The sequence below is a fragment of the Marmota flaviventris genome, chromosome 4 (assembly GCF_047511675.1).
Source record: "Marmota flaviventris isolate mMarFla1 chromosome 4, mMarFla1.hap1, whole genome shotgun sequence".
NCBI classification, from domain to species: domain Eukaryota; kingdom Metazoa; phylum Chordata; class Mammalia; order Rodentia; family Sciuridae; genus Marmota; species Marmota flaviventris.
In genome coordinates, this window is record NC_092501.1 from 51,344,493 (window position 1) to 51,364,228 (window position 19,736).

Here is a 19,736-nt window from a genome sequence, read left to right on the forward strand (position 1 = left end):
GTACGAGTGAGTCCCCCCAAAACAAATATTTTTTTCTGGAGGGAAATTTTTCTGAGAACATCCAATTATAAAGGTGTCAGGCCGTGTGTGTTAGATTTTGGGTTCTGCTACTTGCTAGCCACTTGACATTGAACAAGTGAGATTGAATACAACTCTCTGGGCCTCAATCTCCTCATGTATCAAAGAAGGATAATAGTAGGACTTGCCCCACAAGATTGTTGTTATGCATTAAAAGAGATAATGGTTGGGGTTGGGGATGTGGCTCAAGTGGTAGCACATTCGTCCGGCATGCATGAGGCACTGGGTTCAATCCTCAGCACCACATAAAAATAAAGATATTGGGTCCACCTAAGGAAACTAAAAATATATATATGTATATTAAAAAAGAGATAATGGTTGACTGGTACAGGCACAGAATAAATAATACTTATTCTTTTCTATGCTTTCCCACTTTCATGATGTTTTTCTGGGGTGCGGGTTTGATTCTGCTTTAGGTTCAGAGCATCATTCGCTCTCAAACCAGCATGGGTATGCGTCACAGAGATCGTCCTACTACTGGTAACACCCTCAAGTCTGGGTTATGTTCAGCCCTCACAACCTATTTTTTTGGAGCTGATCTCAAGGGGAAACTGACCATCAAAAACTTCCTTGAATTTCAGCGTAAACTTCAGCATGATGTTTTGAAGCTAGAGGTAGGTATTTCTTGGACTGCAGGAGATCCCTCATGCATGTATGTAGAGCCACTGGGTTAGGAGGGCCTATACTGTACATATTCTTTCAATCCATCCCCAGCTGATTGATTTGGACCTAATCAGTGATCTAGAGACCAACAGGGAAGTAAGTACATATCCTGTGAAAATATCATGGAGTAATGTGGTCCTACAACTGAAAATCAAAAAGTCTATATTGTAAATGATAGTTGTCTTTGGATACCATGCTTGAGGAAATAAAAGAATTGAGGGGTCACAGGAGTTCTTACACTGAGCATGTATCTGCAGTTTTGTTTATTGTGTGGAAGGCACTAGAAGGTAGAGATGGGGGTGGTGATAAATAGATCTATGAAAGTTTGCAAAGGTAATTATCAGCTATTAACACAGAATATAGAATAAAAATATATGTGTTCAAAGTTGTACACTGTCCTACAAGCTTACTTTTCCACTCAGAGTTTAGGCAGCCATACTCTTCAGTTTCTAGGCACCGCATTCTAAGATCATCGCCATTATCTACATGTGTATTTGTTGGATTAGGTACGTGTGAGGCTAATGGCTAATGTTTCTACTCAAGACATTTATCAAATGTCTTCTATATATACTTTTGTCTGGAGACAACAAATTCTCTAAATTCTTGAGTTTTATTGAAACTGCATCACACTATTGTTTCTCAACCTCTTTTATTCCATCAACTCTTACTTTAATATTACTTAGAATTTCAAAACATTAAATACTGAAACTAAAAGCACATGAAAATATTCTACTTCATTTTTAAGCCATGTTTATACTTATCTGCTCACTCGTCCCCCACCCAGTTCTGATTTACTGTTCCATGTTTTCATGCACTTGACTCAATTGAGACAGTTTGGAATGCTGTTTGATATTCATAATCTAGGAAAAAAGCAGGATGAATAATGTTAAAAATCAGATCAAACTTTGAAATATGCTTGTGTACTTGTTATTTTAAAATGATGTAATTAATATTCATAGAATTTACCTCAGAAAACAAAGTAATGGATTTCTACAATTTATGCCAAGCTCCTGGTGGAGGCTTTTGAAACCCCTGTAATAATTGGCAAGAACTGTACATATAGTAAAAGGTCAATAAATTTTTACCACACTGAGAAAGCTTTATAGCTTCCCTATTCAAATTCTCTTAGCACTGCTAGATAGATAGCTTCCCTCTGCCTGGCATAAAGCACGAGACCAAGTAAGCATTAGCAAAAGTGTTTGGATTTCAAAAAAATTTCTCTGCTGCATGCAGAGGAACACAACAATCTAAAATCACTGAAAAGATTTCAACAATAATTGAAGCAAAAATTATTGTTGTGTCAGCTCTCAGTTAACCAGAAATTTAATCATAATGCCTCATTACTAGTTAGTTGATATTTTGCTTTTTTTAGTTGTACATAAAAGAAAAACCACAGTACAATGGTTCTTGCCAATTATCTTGCCACAGTAAACAGTTGCAGGTGATGGAGTTCAAAATAGAACTTCATAGAATGAAGAATGATGCATTTAATGAACACTGGGTTTCCTAGAACATTATTTGTAAATGTTAAGGTTAGCACAGTTTGAGTATCTCTTACCAAAAATGTTTAGGACCAAAAGTGTTTTGGACTTTGAATTTGTTTTTATTTATTTGTTATTTTTCCATTTGGGGATATTTTCATGTGTAAATATTGAGTTATCTTGGGGAAGGATCCCAATCTACACGTGAAATTCATCTTGTTTTATATCCACCTCCTATACTGGCCTAAAAATAATTTTGTACAGTATTCTTAGTGTACCTGAGTTTTAACCCATCAAATAAGGTCAGATGTGGAATTTTCCATTTGTGGCATTTATAAAAGCTTCAGATTTTGGAGCACTTTGGATTTTTTATTTTTGGATTAGGGATACTCAACATATTTTCATTCTAGGGAAAGCAGATACTTCTCAGGGAATGAATTTGATTTTGTTCACTGTTTTATATATAAAATTACTAAAGATGCTGTAATAACAGATACATTTTTATATATGTATTATGTGTATACTATACATACATATGCATTGTGCTTAGCTTTGTGAAGTTTGCATTCTTAATGGAACATTCCAGTATATTTCTTAGAGTATAGAAGAAAGAAGTAGGCCTCATCCAATAACTGTTGTGTAAGGATTGCTTACGAGGCTTTAAGTTATATGCCTGGGTCCCTAGTATGCATATGCAGACTTGTCTTCTTTGGAAACATCATAGTGTAATCTGGAAACATAAATGATTTACTTTATTAATTATACAGTTAACTGTTGAACACAGAATATGAATCCATAAAATGTAGTTAGAGAGTAAAACATAAAGTAAGAAGGTACTTTTAACAAACTTTAAAGGACAACACATGGTCATGCTAGAGCTGAGCGGGTGCCAGCCCACCTACAGTCTAGCCTAATACTCATTCCTGGAAGTGCAAGTGGAATTCCAAAGGCAGAGCATAGGACTTGGGGCTTTCATCCAGAGATGCTATAGAAAAGATTGTGTAGATTGCTAGAGGGGTGAAAAATTATAAAGCAGATTAAGGACTTCATGCATATGTCCCTGCATATAATCTACACTCAAATGCAGAAGAAACATAAAAGTAGTCATGTTTAAGATACTTATTCTAAAAAGCAGTCTTGCATTTGACATTGATTTAGGATTATTTGTAGGCTTTGTACCAAGATGTACCAAGACTGGTCCTGTTTATCAGTCAGCAGCTCTTTATATGAGGTGACCAGTAGACATATAGTAATAATGTTCTATAAATGGCTATTAATCCTGAATCCATTCTTTCAATATAATGACACAGGCCCAGTGAGTAAATGCCTCTGTGTCCATAGCCCCCTTATTTAAAATTTTATCAGTTAGTACCGAATCTTCCCAACTAGCTTTGAATTCCTTTGAATAAGTGTGAATAGCAGAAAAAGCATCATTTTTGGTGCTAACGAGGCCTTGGTTAAAATTTTGCTTGAATCGTTTACTTGCTATGTGACGTCTGATGCATTATTTTTTTTTTCTTAGAGCCTCACCAATTCATAAAACCACAATGGTTAAATGAGGTGATATTTTATTATGGGCTGAATCATGTCCCTCCAAAGTACATATATTAAAGCCCTAACAACTAGTTTCTCAAAATATCACTATGTTTGAGATAGGGCCTTGAAAGAGGAGACTAAATTAAAAGGAGGACATTAGGGTGGGCCCTAATCTCTCTGGTGTCTTTGTTAAGGTGAGAAAATCTGGACCCCCAAAGAGACACCAGGTGGCAAGTGCATGAAAAGGCTGTCTTGTGGAGAAGCACTTAGGAGGCATTTGTAAGTCAAAAAGAAAAGCCTTAAAGGAAACTAATCCTGCTGGCACTTAGTTCTTGGACTTACAGCCTCTAGCACTGTGAGAAAGCTAATTTCTGTTGTTTAACAGCCACTGGTGTATGGAATTTTGTTATGGCAACCCTGTCACACTAATGTGCCACCTGGCATGTACTATACCTTTAATAAGTTATTTCAGGGGGTTTTTGTTTGTTTGTTTACCCCCTCTGCCATGGCATTAGACATATAGTAGATACCTAAATAGGTCATGATTTTAAAAGTGTTTTCTGAAAAAAAAAAAAAAAAAAACCTGGAAAATGGCAGCAATTTTTAGTTTTATAAAACACTTTTAACTTCATTTTTTTTAAAGAGAGAGAGAGAGAGAGAGAATTTTTTTAATATTTATTTTTCAGTTTTTGGTGGACACAACATCTTTGTTTGTATGTGGTGCTGAGGATCGAACCCGGGCCGCACGCATGCCAGGCAAGCGCGCTACCGCTTGAGCCACATCCCCAGCCCCTTTAACTTCATTTTTAAAAGTTTGAGTGGTTTATTCCTTCATTGAGAAACATCATAGTGTAATCTGGAAACATAAATGATTTACTTTATTAATTATACAGTATGAAATTTAATCTCATCTTCACAGCTAAGAGGAAACTGAAAAAGATTAATAAGTAATCTTATGTATTTCATGAGAATTTTATAAACTGTTATTTTTTATCTCTTACTATTTTTATTTCGTTACTTATCTACTATAAAATTTCAGATCAAGAAGATCTATTATGTTGTTTATTTTTTTACTCAGCAAGTAGCTTTGAGAGTCAAGAGAACGATTTTTATCTATGAAACATAATTCAGAGGTAACAAGGAAGAAGGAAGAATCTGTGAACATTTATTAAGTGCCTACTATGATCCAGGCACTTTACATATCTTATATGCCTTCTTTATTTTAATTCATCAACCCTGTCAGCTTTAGTGGTACTGTACCCATGATCCAGATGTAGAAATTAAAGCTCAAAGAGGTGAAAGGCACAGAACAATTATATGGTGGAACTATGATTCCAACTCACATCTGTTCCACACTGCCTTTTAGATCGAACTATTTCTTCTCTTTTTATAGTTAGGAGCATTAAAACATTTTTTTAAATAAGCCAATGATTTCCATGATTAAACGTAATTAAGTAGCTAGTTAGTATAACATCTTACAAATACAAAAGAACATTGCATTTCTTCTTGGTCATATGAGTGGCAAAGGAACTGGGAAAAGATAGACTATAGATATCCAAGAAATTTGATCTTCTTCTATCCCTAAAATTCAAGCTTTTTTTTTTTTTTTTTTGAGTCCCAAAGAAATAATTCGTAGAAACTTCATCTCAAACTAAAGGTAAAACACTTAATTCATATTATATTTGTTTTTTCTACCTTTTCTCTTTTTGGGAACTCAAAATAACATGGATTTGAAGGAATGATTTAAGAATACAAGGTTAGTTTTTAAAACACTTGAGGTTAAGAATTCCTTCTAAGGCTACCAAGAACTACTGAATTTGAGTGCCTTAGAGACAGGTGCCAAGTCTAATTCCAGTTAACATATTCATTGATTTCTTGACGAATATAGCAAGTAAGATGTCAGTCAAAAATGAAAGGTACTAAAAAGTCTTTGAAAAATTATGGTTAATTTTAATTTGGGGCAAGAAGGGGGAAAAGGAACTGTCATGTCAAAGGAAAGTAAAAACTAATTTATACAAAAAGAATCTAATTCTAGAATATACAACAAAGAAACTAAGTTGGGGTCCATATGCTTATTGCATAACCAAATTGTCACATTTTAAGAAGGCATGAGTATCAATTATCTTAAAGTAAACTAGATACAATTCAAAGAATAATAATGATTGTCTTATATTCCCAGTCTTAAAAAAAATAATAATATTGGGGGCTGGGGATTGTGGCTCAGTAGTAGAGTACTTGCTTAAAATGCATGAATCACTGAGTTCAATCCTCAGCATCACATAAAAATAAAATAAAGGAATTGTGTCCACCTACAACTAAAAATAATACATATATATAAATAATAATATCGAAGTTAACTGGATTCATTCGATCAAGAAGAGAAATAAAAGGGAAATATAAAGAACTATGCTAATTGTTCTTATCTGTCAATAAGAGTAGAGCAAATATAAATAAATAAGAGGACTGACTTAATTCTGTTGTTTTATTTTTGTTTTTGGTAATGGGGATTCAACCCAGGGCAACCCAGGGCCTCATGCATGCTAAGCAGCCGCTGTACCACTGAGTGGCATCTGCAGTCCAAGAGGGTTAATTTAAGTTAAATATTAAGTGACTTTTTAAAAGCTTGTAACTATAACTAGATGATTAAAAGTGCCTAAGGAGATTCTAGAATCATCTACGTTTTAAATCATCAAATTGACATCTTTGTACCCATCTCCTTAAATTTAGTGCTGAAGTAAAATTAATTCTGTCTTGCCCTAATGTAGCAACCCATACTAAGGGACAGACTTCAACTCCTTTGCTAACCAAAATATTATGGAAAAGAAGACCAGAAGGCAAAGGAACCTTTCAAGTAAATACTTGCTTGAAACTAGAACACTCTTGGAGTCCTCATAGCCCAGTTTTGTTTCATTTTTATTTTCTGGGAAAGGGACTATATTATGTAAACTCAGTGCTGAGAGTTCCCTCAATTAATTAATCCAAGAAATAATATGGGATTTGATTTTGTTTGATTCTTCTACTTTTGCCTCTACAAAGAAAAATATAGGTATTAATAAATTATTTAGTTTCTTCCATCCTAAGATGTTTTTAACTTGAATTTTCGAGAAATTAATAGAAGGGTTTATTAAAAATTACTTTACTTGTCTCTTTTAGACATTTTTAACTTTAACAAACCAAGTATATGTTTAAAGGAAAAAAACCTATTAAGATAACAATAACAACCTTCACTAGAGTAAATTGCAACTTTCATATTTATTACAAAAGCCAAAGTATTTTACTAGTGTATTTTTTTCTTAAAGGGGAGGAAAAAAAAGGTAAATCACTTAGCCAGCATAAACTGCTTTACCCTTACAAAACTTGGAAGAAAGACCATAACAGTCATTTTCCTAAATATAATAAAAGGGGAGGAAAAAAGACATCAGTTGCTTTCACTAGAAATTTATGTAGTTAAAATAGTATTACAAGTTTTAGGGAAATTAGAATTCTGATATAGCTACTCCCATTTCCCCCAGGAAACTCTTCTTGCCTCCTCAGCTGTGTCATTATTCCAAACATATAGAAAGTATTTTTAATTCTTTCTTACTTAAAATAATCTAATTTTGGTGCCGAAGTCCTCTAAAAATGAAGAAATCAGATCAGTAACATGATCCATACAACCTTGTAGTCTTTTTGTGAGGAATCAAGAGGTCTTTAAAAGAAATGATCATTATTTTTAAAAAATAGGTATGTCCGTATAAAGATAATAGAGTAAGAATTTAATTTTCTTCAATAGTTTTTTTTTTTTTTTTTCTTTTTTGAGATAGGGTCTTGCTATGTTGCCCAGGTTGGTCTTGAACTCGTAGACTCAAACAATCCTGACTTAACCTCTTGAATAGCTGGGACTATAGGCACACACCACTGTCCCCTAGTGTGGTCATGATTCTGAAGAGACATTAGCACTCTGAATCTGACCTTTCAGATTGATCATTAAAGTACATAAAACTGTTAGAGATTGATAATTTTTTTTTTGATTTGCAGATAACTTTGTAATACTTGGCAGTTTCCAGGATTTTCCTGTCATCAGTTATCTTTTAATGTTATAATCTAAGATCATTTTAAACTGGCCACAAGAAAAAAAAGCTTATAAATGAATCATGAGGATTTGATCTTTCTCCAGGAGAAACGTTTTCCCAGTCTATCATTCAAATATCCTTAGCAACCATTTTTTAAAACACAATGCTTTCAATGAATGAGCTCTGTGCCAGTTTTTTTTTTTTTTTTTTTTTTAATTTCATAGGTCATTTGTTTGGAATTCAGAATTCAGGTATAGTTAACTTTTTAGTCTCACATACAGCAGGATATACAGTTTTCAAAGTTAAAATGCAATACAGTAAAATGAAAAGTAATATAAAGGAAGATGATTGCAAATTTACAGACCAGTGTTTAATCTGAACATATTCTTGTACCTGTAGCAAATAGATAAAAATGTGTAGCAGTCTCAAGCATTTGAATAAGTTTGAGTACATACTACATAATAAAAATACTGGCTAACATTTCTTGAAAATTTACTGTGAACCAGGCACAGTTCATGTGCTCGATGTGCATTGTTTCATTTTATCCCCAACACTACGAGGATGGTCGTTTCATTATCCACATTTAATGAACTAACTGAGGCCACAAAGATTAAATAATTTGTCCAAGTCACACTACTAAACGTGGGCTGGGACTTGATTCCCCACGGTCTGACTCTTAACTACTAACTTACTAGAAACTCTGCTATATGTTCAAGATACAAAGATGAACAAGACATTGCATTGCCCCAGGAAGCTTGTAACAGTAAGATAAATGAATCAGAAATTCTTGCACAGTACTATTCATAATGCACAGGGGTAGAGACATGTGTATGATAAATGAAAGTATAAACTGGAACATATAAGTCAGTCTGAAGTAAGAGGACAGCTCGGGGGCATTGTCCCAGAGGTGGCATTATGTGAGTCAATCCTAACTTTGAAATTCTTTCTATCTAAAGAATAAGATGGCTAATTTTCATTTGTTCCTTGCTCCCTTGTAGAGAAGATGAGAATAGGCCGGGGAGCACTGAGTGACTCTGGGACTGAAGCCAGGAGAGAATGATAGAGAAAATGACCTTTCTTATCAAGTTTGTCCCAACCCAGGCTTGAATTGATGTATCCGCTAGGTGTTCTCATGCTGATAAAGGCACCCTGTGCCCTCAAATCCAGCTCTACAGAAATCATTAAAAAAAAAAAGATGAAAATTAGGGAGGAATCAAAGAAGAGAAACTTTCTCTAGGTTTCTCTTAAGACTTGGCTGGGCCTAAAAGCAGACCTATAGGTCTCTCGGTCAAACTTACAATGAGGAATCTTGAATAAAATAATGTCGAGGGTGTCTGAGGTCTTTTTGTTTTTTTCTCTCTTATAGCCATCTTTATCTGCATTTGCTTTTCAAAATTATAATCTTTAGTTTTTAAAAGATTTTTAAAGAATAGCTTTAGCCTCAGGTCTGCTCTAGAGCTGTAGAGCAGTCTAGGGAGTCTAGACAGTATGTTAGCAACCAGAGTCAGCTTGGCAATAATTTGGGAATAAATAATGCATTGCATTACATATGCCTGTTGAGTTCACACTCTGAACAAATGCCACTTCAGAGGGTCATATATTACATCAGGTTATTATCTTCTGAATTCACTTAGTGGCACAGAATGATTATTCGTCAAGTCTCTTTGATTTCTCGTTGTTTTTCTTATTGAATGCTTTTTCTCCCTCCCCACCCACACTCCCTTTTTTTGTTTTATATCAGTCTACCACTGCATTAGCATTATTGTTTTTTCTTATTAAGGTTTGGACTAATGAAATAAAAACTACTTATTTCTTAGCATGAGAGAGATCTGTGCAGAACAGAAGGAAAAACTGCATTCTATAGAAACACAGAGGCTAAAAGAAGGGAGGAAAGAAAAGATGGTGCTTCTTGGAAAACAAAAACAGAAGGCAGCAGCCAGATCTGAAGTGCTTTGTATGTTACGCTAGAGAGTGTAGACACTTGATCCTAAAAGCTAGATAGGGAACTGTTGAAAGTTTTAAAGAAGGAAGTAATATGTTCAGATTTAGATATTTGGAAAGATCACTCTAACAACACAATAATCAGCAAAAGAAAAAACCTATTAGATTTTGGGTTTGTACAGGAGAAAATAATAAGGTGGGCTTAGGAAAAAGGAAAGAGAAAGGATTGGTTTGAGACATCTTAAATGAAAGTTCTTCAAGAATTGGCAGTTGATACAAGAGAGAAAGTTATGTCTTTACTGAGATAGAGAACACAGAAGTGGGTTTGTAGAAGAAAGAGTTCTGCTTGGGATGTTTTGAGTTTGAAGTTTTTACGAGACATCTCCTAGAAGCAGTTGGATATACTGGATTTTGCATTCAAACTAGTAATACAGTTGAAAATACAGATATGGGATTTCAGCATAAGTGGGTCTGTGAATGCAGTGAAATTGGTGGGCTCATTCAATGACTGTGTATTTACCTGAACAAAAGAAATCCAGGGACAGAATTGTATTGTATAGAATAAGAGGAGTTTCTGAAGGATGGGTGTCAGACAGAGATCACCCTCATGTCCAACGGAAGAGTTGTAACACAAGAAAAGTGACAAGGAAATTGACGGTATTGGTGTGAGAGAATGCTTTGAAGAAGCTATAGGAAGTGTTTTCTGCTTCAATGTCATGTTCTTAAAGCAACTCTTACTGGACACCCTATTTAAAATCAGTCTTTTCCCCTATCAGGCATTCACGAGACAGTGAACTGTCTGGCTTGTTTACCTGTTTATCCCCTGGACCACATTTAACACAGCACACCATAAATATTTTTTCAAAAGTATAATCAGTATACCATAGTATAATAAATGCTATGTGGGGTGAATTAAAATTAGCAGGGTTAATTTAATTTACCAGTTCCTCCTATCCAAGGTAATTTGACTGATTTTATTTATTATTTCTACTTTTTTTAAATGAATCTGAATGCATTTTACCTTTGTGACCTTGGGATCCTTAATTGGTTATGTAGAATTAAGATAATCCCATCCTCACAGATTGGCAAAGAGTTCTTCTTGGATAAGAAAGTACCCAGTGCAGTAGTGGACATACATCATGAACTCTCAGAGCATTTGTTCATTTATTTATTCATGGTGGCCACTCATTTGTCATTTTAGTGTTGACTATCACAGTGCTTCACAGAGCATCTGGTGGTGTCTTGTGTGCTTCTCTTATTATTAGAAGACATGAAGGAAGCATCAGTAACCTGTATTCCTGGCATTTGTGTCCATTCTTGATAACTTTGCAGATCTGTAGCTTGATAACTCTGCAAAGTTATCAAGAATGGACACAAATGCCAGGAAGTATGGACACTTTTCAAACTTTGCAAAGTTTGAAAGACCATTAGAAAATTGCCAACTTTATAGTCATTATGTTGATTAGATTTTTAATCCCAAATTTCTCAAGCTCATGATTCACAGTATATCCAACTAGAAAAACAAATGAGGTGTAATTGAATTAATTGTGCTGGAAGATATCAGTCAGTGAGATGTTTCAATAAAATATTTTTTAAATTTCCATGTAACTCTATCATAATAGAAAAATAAATAGAGAAATAAAAGAAGAGCCAGGCATAATGGTGTGTGCCTGTATTTACAGCTCCTGGGGAGGCTGAAGCAGGGGTATTGCTTGAGCCCAGAAGTTCAAGGCCAGCCTGAACACAGAGCAATACCACTCTCTAGAAAATTAAGAAATATATAAGATATTAAGGAAGTTAATATGAAGTTGTTTCCTTGAGTATAGGATTAGGATTGATTACTTTATTGAACATCACATATAGAATTATTAATGCAAGCTGTTGCTGTTATCATTACTATGGATATTACTATGCTGCTGTTCTCCTTTCAGTAGAGGAATGGCTTTCATTAATTTCCTATGCTGTTAAATTTGGCCACTGAGCCAGGCACAGCGGCACATTCCTGTAATCCCAGCAGCTCACGAGGCAGAAGTAGGAGGATCACAAGTTCAAAGCCAGCCCAAGCAACTTAGTGAGGCCCTAAGCAATTTAATGAAACACACCCTATTTCAATTTTTTTTAATATTTATTTTTTAGTTTTAGGTGGACACAATATCTTTATTTTATTTTTTTATGTGGTGCTGATTATCGAACCCAGTGCCTCACATATGCTAGGCAAGCACACTACCAGTTGAGCCACATCCCCAACCCCCCGTCTCAAAATTAAAAAAAAAAAAAAAAAATTTAAGGGCTGAGGATGTGGCTTAGTGCCTAAATGCCCCTGGGTTCAATCCCTAGTACCAATAATAATAATAATAATAATAATAATAATAATAATGTTTTTGGAAGTATCACTTGGTACAGTGGAATTACCTTACTTATTTGGTGGTTTTGTGATGGTGCTTATCTCTGTCTTTAATAAAATGTTATGTGGGGTGGATTAAAATTAGCAGGGTTAATTTAATTTCCTCCTATCCAAGGTAATTTGACTGATTTTATGACTCCAGCTCTGATATTAATGTCGCCCACTAGTAGACATTGCTGCTCTTGCTCTAGTGGTTCTTTAGATAGAAAGCATGATAGTTTTTAACATCTCTTCTCTGAAACTGGAGCACTACAACTCTGTATTAGTTAAATATTACTGTGTAAGAAATTACTCTAAAACTTGATAACTTCAAACAAACATATCATAATTTCTAATCTACTACCAACTTTAACTAGATGGTTCTGTCTGTCTCTCATGAGGTTATAATCAAGATATCATCCAAAACTGTAGTCCGTTCAAAACTTAGCAAAGCTGGAAGATCCTCTTCCAAACTCACTTATATGGCTCCAGGCAAGAGACGTCAGTTCCTCACTCTGGGTGGGGGGGGTGTCTTTTCAGGCTCTCGTGACATGGCAACGACTTTTCACAGAGCAGAGAGTATGTGGCCCCGGGGAAGCACCTTCTTGTGTAACATGTGACATGTTATCACTTCTGTCATATTCTTTTGATAACAGACTGATTCTGGTCCATTGTGGGAAGGGACTACACAAGAGTATAGATGGAGTAGAACAACATTGGGGGCCATCTGTATACAGGCCACCACATATGTATACACTCACTGCCTTCCCCAGGATATGAGTGTGGCCTTAGGGGGGCTGTGCCAAGACTAGTGGCATTGACACACTAGCACCAATACTGCTATCTCGTGTACCTGGCACCGTCCTTCCCTTGCCCAGTGGTTACTCTTTCTACCCAGTGGTAATTTGAATTTAGATGCTTCATTGCCTTTCTGTACTAGCTGTACTGCTCAGGCTCACTGCAGTCCTTCGTGTTTCATTACCTTTAAATCTTGAGAATCCACCTACCCTTCCCTCCCAGCTTCTTGGTAGGATTTTAGCACTAGTTTCTCCTTGCATCATCAGACACACACAGCTTCATGTTTTAGGATGTAGACTATCCAGGTCCTTGTTATATTTCAGGCCCAGCCCCTTCCATCTTGAGAAATGTGCCCTCCTAAGTAGCTTTTGAATTGAATTAAATCTACAGAGTTCCTGGTTCCCACCCTACTGGGTAGAGGTTATAACACTATTATGCTGTACACTATTGTTTATTGCTGCTCTTAGTGGCAGAAATATTGGGCATTTTAAACTAATATCACTTTACATTGTTTTAGTTTCCATGCTTGTAATTTGTTCCCTCAATTTAAGGAAAATGTCAAGATCGCTTTGAAATTTAGTATTCATTATGAAAGTACCTTGTAGTTTTTTCTATAATATTTTGTAACTAATTTGAGAAATTCCCACTGTGACACATTGACAGTGTATTTAAAAGCCAACAGATTCCTTTTTTATTCCAGATTTAAGGGATTGTACTCTCATGATATGTGGAATATGACACAAAAACACTTGAATAATTTATGTTTTAATGACAGCTCTCTGGGTATCTGAAGTTTTTTATTTCTTTGATCTAATGAACCCTGAACTTTTAAGCAGAAACTAGCTACAATTTGATTATGCTCTTACATATTTCCAGTTATTCCTCTAGAAATATACTCTTCTCTTACCCATATGTTATACTAACCAAAGAAAATAGTAACAAAATCTGCTGTCCATCAGGAATTCCCCTATCCACTTATACTGAACTTGAGTTTTCAAGAAACTCCTAGCATTCTTCATTATATCACTTTATATCAGGTTGAACTTGACTGAGATTAGTTTTTAAATTTGAATCCTAAGTAATTCTGGGATTTTCCAGTGCTTGAGAATTTGTACTGGCTTGTCTCCTGATCTTACACTGACTTCAGAGAGCTCAAGTGTGTTTTCTTGTTTTGTTTATTTTTCTTTTCTCTACAGAGCAAAGAATATGTCTCTGCACCTTGTCTTAAAGGATACTGTGTTTTATTCTTGTGTTATCTGTGTATCTAAATTAAGTTTTATGGTTAACTTTTAATATATATATATATCTTTATGATCTGGCAGAGTTACAATAGCTGGGGGAGCAATCTCTGGTTTTCTTGTTTGTGAGTATATATAACCTCAAATGTAATGTTAATGTGTTTTGCATTCAGTTTCTGTCAAAGAGAAATAGTAAATTGTGGAGCTGCTTGATTTGGCGTGTATACTGAGCCCATTTATTTGAAAATGCAGTCATTAATTCACCAAAGCTAATCAGATTTTACATATACTTTGTCAACCATGCCCAGTATTCAACTTTGCCTAGTGAAATATAATTAATTTCAAGCTGGCATAATGGAACATAACCTTCTAATCCCCTCTAATGCTGCTTTATAGAGGTCAAAAGACTCACCTTTCAGCTAGGTTTTTTAGTAGTCACTAGGTTCATCTATTAGAGATCCTGAGAGCATAGTAAAAGTTACTTGATTTTAGTAAATGAGTACTGTTAGGCTATAATTAGTATATTTCAAACTGAAGTTACAAAATAGCTTCAAATATTTGAATATCTGCCTCTCTCTGCCAGCGTTAGCTGGTAAATATGTGACAGAGGACGTGCATTTTCCTCACTGTTACCATGGTGTCATAATTTTTGGCGTATTTAATTGGTTGACTCTGATGTAAAATAACTGATTAACTTCCTTTCTGCGTTGAAACCGAAAACAGTTGCCATATAATCTTGGCCTCTTGTCTCTGTGACCATCTCTGGTATTGCAAGGCCATGGATAGCTTGTGTACTCCCTAGGTAATTTGAAGCTTATTATTGCCTACTAGCTACATGACAACTAGAGAGGGAAAGGTGGATATTTGGATTATAGTAAAGGGATGGAATGAAGAATGACTAATATTAATATCTTCATCTTCTGTGTTGCATCTAGCTCTTCAGATCAAACACCTTGGAAAGTAGGGGACCTATGCTATCTTTGAGAACTCCAAGAGAAAAATGGAAGCAATTTATTTAATAGTTGCCACTGCCCGTGTTAGCTTATACTGATCATTCACACTGATGTGTCAGCTGTTGCAAGTCTAATAGAACCCCAAGAAGAGAAAACATTAAAAGCAATTTAAAGACCAGTGTGGTGGCTGTAATTCTGGCTTCTTAGGAGGCTGAGGCAGGAAGAGACAAGTTTGAGGCCAGCCTGGGCAACATAGTGAGACCCTGTCTCAAAATAAATTCTTGTTTAAAAAAGGTTAGTAATCCCAGAGACTCAGGAGACTGAAGCAGGAGGATGGCAAGTTCAAAGCCAGCCTCAGCAATGTAGTGAGGCCCTAAGAAACTTAGACTCTGTCTTAAAATTTAAAATAGCAACAACAAAAAAAGTGGGGGTGGGCTGGGGATGTAGCTCAGTGGGAAAGTGCCCTGGGATTCAATATCTCTAGTACCAAGAAAGTGGGTAGGGTAGAAGTTTGGGTGTGATGGTGCACACCTGAAATCCTAGCAACTCAGGAAGATGAGGCAGGGAAAAATCACAAGTTTGAGGTCAGTCATGGCAACTTAATGTCTCAAGGTAAAAAGGGCTGGGGATATAGCTCAGTAGTAGAATGTTTGCCCAACATGCATGAGACAGTGGTTTCAATCCATAAAAAAAAAAAAAAATGCCATTTAAGGTTTCAAGGAAGTGTGATTTTAAATATGGAAACATTCAAAACAACATTCTGCTAGCACCAGCAAGATAAAGATCTGTGAGGCAGCAATGAGGAAATATCTGATTTTCTTTCAGTAAAGGGTTAGGGTTAGCAGTAAGAAAATGAAGCAACCACAGTCTTTGCAGATAATTAGAAACACAATCTGAGATTCATACAGAAGCCAAAAAGAACTGAGGCCGGAAGATCATGAGTTCAAAGCCAGCCACAGCAATGGCGAGGCACTAAGCAACTCAGTGAGACCCTGTCTCTAAATAAAATACAAAATAGGGCTGAGGATGTGGCTCAGTGGTTGAGTGCCCCTGAGTTCAAACCTGAGTACTCCCCCCAAAAAATGTTTAAGCACTGTTATCTTCAGTCACACCTGTCAGAAATTCATCTCTGACCACTTATATCCATCTCTACCACTTTTCTCGTCCAAGCTATAATACTTTCTTTCACCTATACTACTCAGGTCCCTCCCAAAAGATCTCAACAATGGCCTCACTTGCCTCCCTTGTTGTTCTTAGAAGGAGGACTTGAATCCAAGGCCCACAGGCTTAATCTCTTCCTTCTCCGAGTTCATTTCATATCAATTATTCTTCCACCTAAGACCCTTGTACCACTACAAGGGTTTGTCTGGAATATTCTTCCTTCCCTTTCACCTCATATATTAGCCCATATTTTAACAGTTCTCTCTTGAAGGATTTGTCCTCTCCACTTTCCAAGCATAGGTGTGTGTTTCTGTAAGCCATGTTTGTGCTTTGTGACTCACCCTGCCACTTAGTTAAATGAACCAGGAGTGGACACCTAATCTAGTTTGAACCAGTCAGAATTTCTCCAGAGCAAATTTGAAATTAAAACTAGGAACAGTTGGTCTCTTCTGGTGATTGTATTGTAAAATATTAACTCTGAAGCTCCAGGGTAACTCTTTTGTACACTGTGCAGACCTAAGAAGCACAGGATAAGAAAGGCTGACAAAATCAGAATTAAAGCAGCTATACAGAAATGAGAGCCCTGCCTCCTTTCTCATCAATGGTCTGCTTTTATCTCCTGGGATTCTCATATTTCTTTTTTGCTAATGCTAGCTTGTGTAGTTTTTTATTATGTGCAACCAAAAAGCAGCTTTAATGCAACTAGGAAAATTAAAAACAATGGCCCTAAAACATGCCTATACTTTATTGGAGGAGACTCAGTGGTCACTGAACCTATATAGACTACAAAATTTCAGGAGCCTTACAAAAATTTTTTAAAATTTAAAAAAAATTTTTAAAACCTTAATTAGCTTGATAACATTAAATTTTTAAAAATGAAAACAAAACAAAAAATCATCAGAGCTGAGGAATTTAGCACATGACCTGACTTGATGGTTTCTCCTTGGTACTCTCAACAACTTAATAGATCAGCGAGAGACAGGTGAACCTTGAGCTAATCAGTAGATTACAAAAATACAAAAGAAATCCTGCAAGTTCTCTTTCTAGCTATATGATTACTATAGTCATCATAAAAGGGCTTAAAGACTTTTCTTACATTTTCCTATTTTCGGTGGAGTGGGGAAATGTATTTTCTTTCCTTCTTTTTTTTTTTTCCTTAACGAAAAATGAATGACTCTGGTACCATCTGATGCACTAGATTCTTTGCTTTTTACCCACCTTTGTTTGGACTGTTTCTTCCTATTTTGTATATCAAAGCTTGAGTGAGCTACATATTTCTCAGCTACAGAGTCCTAGTCTTTCTTGCATTTGTCTTTATGCTTGTTAGTCAGCTTAATTTGAATTCTGATTTCTGTATTTTGTGTTTTACTCTTTAGCTGTCCATTTTCTATTCTAAAAAAAAAAAAAATGGTACTTTCCAATGATACAATGAGTGTATTGAAACATTCTGACTGTTCCAATAATAACTAATGAGAATGGCCTCATTGTAACGGCTTCCTGAATGGTCAGAATTAAATGGGTGATAAGATTAAACCATGTCTAGGCTCAGTAATAGAGTGCCTTCTTTGTGTGCAGGAGGCTCTGGATTCAATCTCTAGCACAGTACAGGAAAAACAAACAAAAAAGATGAGGGCTGAGGTTGTGGCTCAAGTGGTAGAGCGCTTGCCTAGCACGCATGAGGCACTGGGTTCGATCCTCAGCACCACATAAAAATAAAATAAAGATATTGTGTCCACCCAAAACTAAAAAATAAATATTTTTTAAAAAGATGAAGGTAATCAAAAAAGGGATCAGTCAGATCAACTGAGATGGGGGGTGTGGGATACGGGATAGTGTTAACCCAGGATTGAGCTCAGGGGCACTCAACCACTGAGCCACATCCACAGCCCTGTTTTGTATTTTATTTAGAGACGGGGTCTCACTGAGTTGCTTAGTCCCTCGCCATTGCTGAGGCTGGTTTTGAACTCATGATCTTCCTGTCTCAGCTTCCTAAGCCATGCTGTGATTACAGGTGTGCACCACCATGCCCAGCTCAACTGAGATTTGAGCTCTAGAGATCAAAGAACAGTGTTGCTAATTTTACAGATAGTGTCCTCAAGCTGGAGTTTTTTTTCTAGTGTAGTTAGAACATGCAGATTAGTATTTAGCTCAGTTTACAGGTGTAAAAAACAGTTGTAACCTTAACTGTTTTATTGTTCTAATATAATAGACCTGTATTTCTCTCAGTTAAACTGTCCATCTTTGTAGAGCATTGAGTTGTCTGTCATGTTGGATTCCTTGAACATAGCCATTTTTCTAAAGGCGTCACAATTGATTTTTTCATTTTTAGATTTTTTTATGTCTGAAATTGTTCCTACAGAAAACTTCAAGCAATGACTACTTTTAATGATGCCAACTCCTTCCGAGTACAAACTAGCAGTTTAACTTATAATTAATTACTCTGCTTTTTTTTTTTTTTATATATTGGGAACATATATACTTACATGATCTTACAGACCACCTCTAATCATGGGCTTGTTAAATCACTCATTTGTAGAAAGAATGTTATGTAATTTTGTCAGCTCTAATTATTGCCAGTGAGATAGATAGATAGATAGATAGATAGATAGATAGATAGATATCCATGTAGAATAATTTTTAAAAATCACCAGACTGTGTTGTAGGCATTGTCCTATTAACTCTTTATATCCCAGTCCTTCTATTTCAGAGGTTACTATGAAACTTAAATAAGAGTGAAAAGGAAGCATTTTATATTATCCCTCTCACTGCATTACTTTGGGCCCTATATATAGTAAATGCAGGGCTTAAAAACTTTATTCTTTTCTTGAACCCAGGGGCACTTAACCACTGAGCCATATTCCCATCCATTTTTATTTTTTATTTTGAGACAGAGCCTAAGTTGCTTAAGACCTTGCTAAGTTGCTGGGGCTGGCTTTGAACTTGTTATTCCCCTGCTTCAACCTCCCAAGCTGCTGGGATCATAGGCATGCACTACTACACCTGGCCTTATAAAGTTTATTCTCACCGTTCCTGTTTCCATAACCATTTGCAGAAATCTGTTTTCTAAGAAAAAGTGAGTTTATAATTCAACTTTCATGCTGTAAGCATAGTTCTTCTGCTCTTGCCCATCTCATCTCATATCTAGCCTCATAAACTTACAAAATGTTCATATGAAGAGTGGAAAGGAGAAGATTAAAAGAATTACTTTGTTATAGTTTTTCTTTTTTTTTCCTCAATCTTATCTATGTTGCCTTTGTAGAGGACAGACTTTTTTTTCCCCCTCTTTAAACAGAACTGATGTTAACAGAAGCAAGTATCATTCAAAACCGGTTATTATTTGTAGCTAACATTCAATTTTATTAATAACATTAATAGCAGTTAATGGTTACTGAGTTCTTAGTAGGTACAAGGCTGTGTACATTTTATTGAATCTAAAACAAACATTGGTAAGA

The 19,736-nt window shown here is 35.6% G+C and overlaps 1 protein-coding gene across 2 annotated transcripts in view; it reads left to right on the forward strand.

The window, feature by feature from the left end:
* The window catches only part of Micu1 (mitochondrial calcium uptake 1), a 191,871-nt gene that overhangs the window by 111,756 nt on the left and 60,379 nt on the right, over positions 1-19,736 (forward strand). For both annotated transcript variants that reach the window (XM_027931277.3, XM_027931276.3), the window contains exon 8: positions 495-692. In XM_027931277.3, the coding sequence (XP_027787078.1) occupies positions 495-692 (198 nt within the window). The remainder of the gene's footprint in view (positions 1-494; positions 693-19,736) is intronic.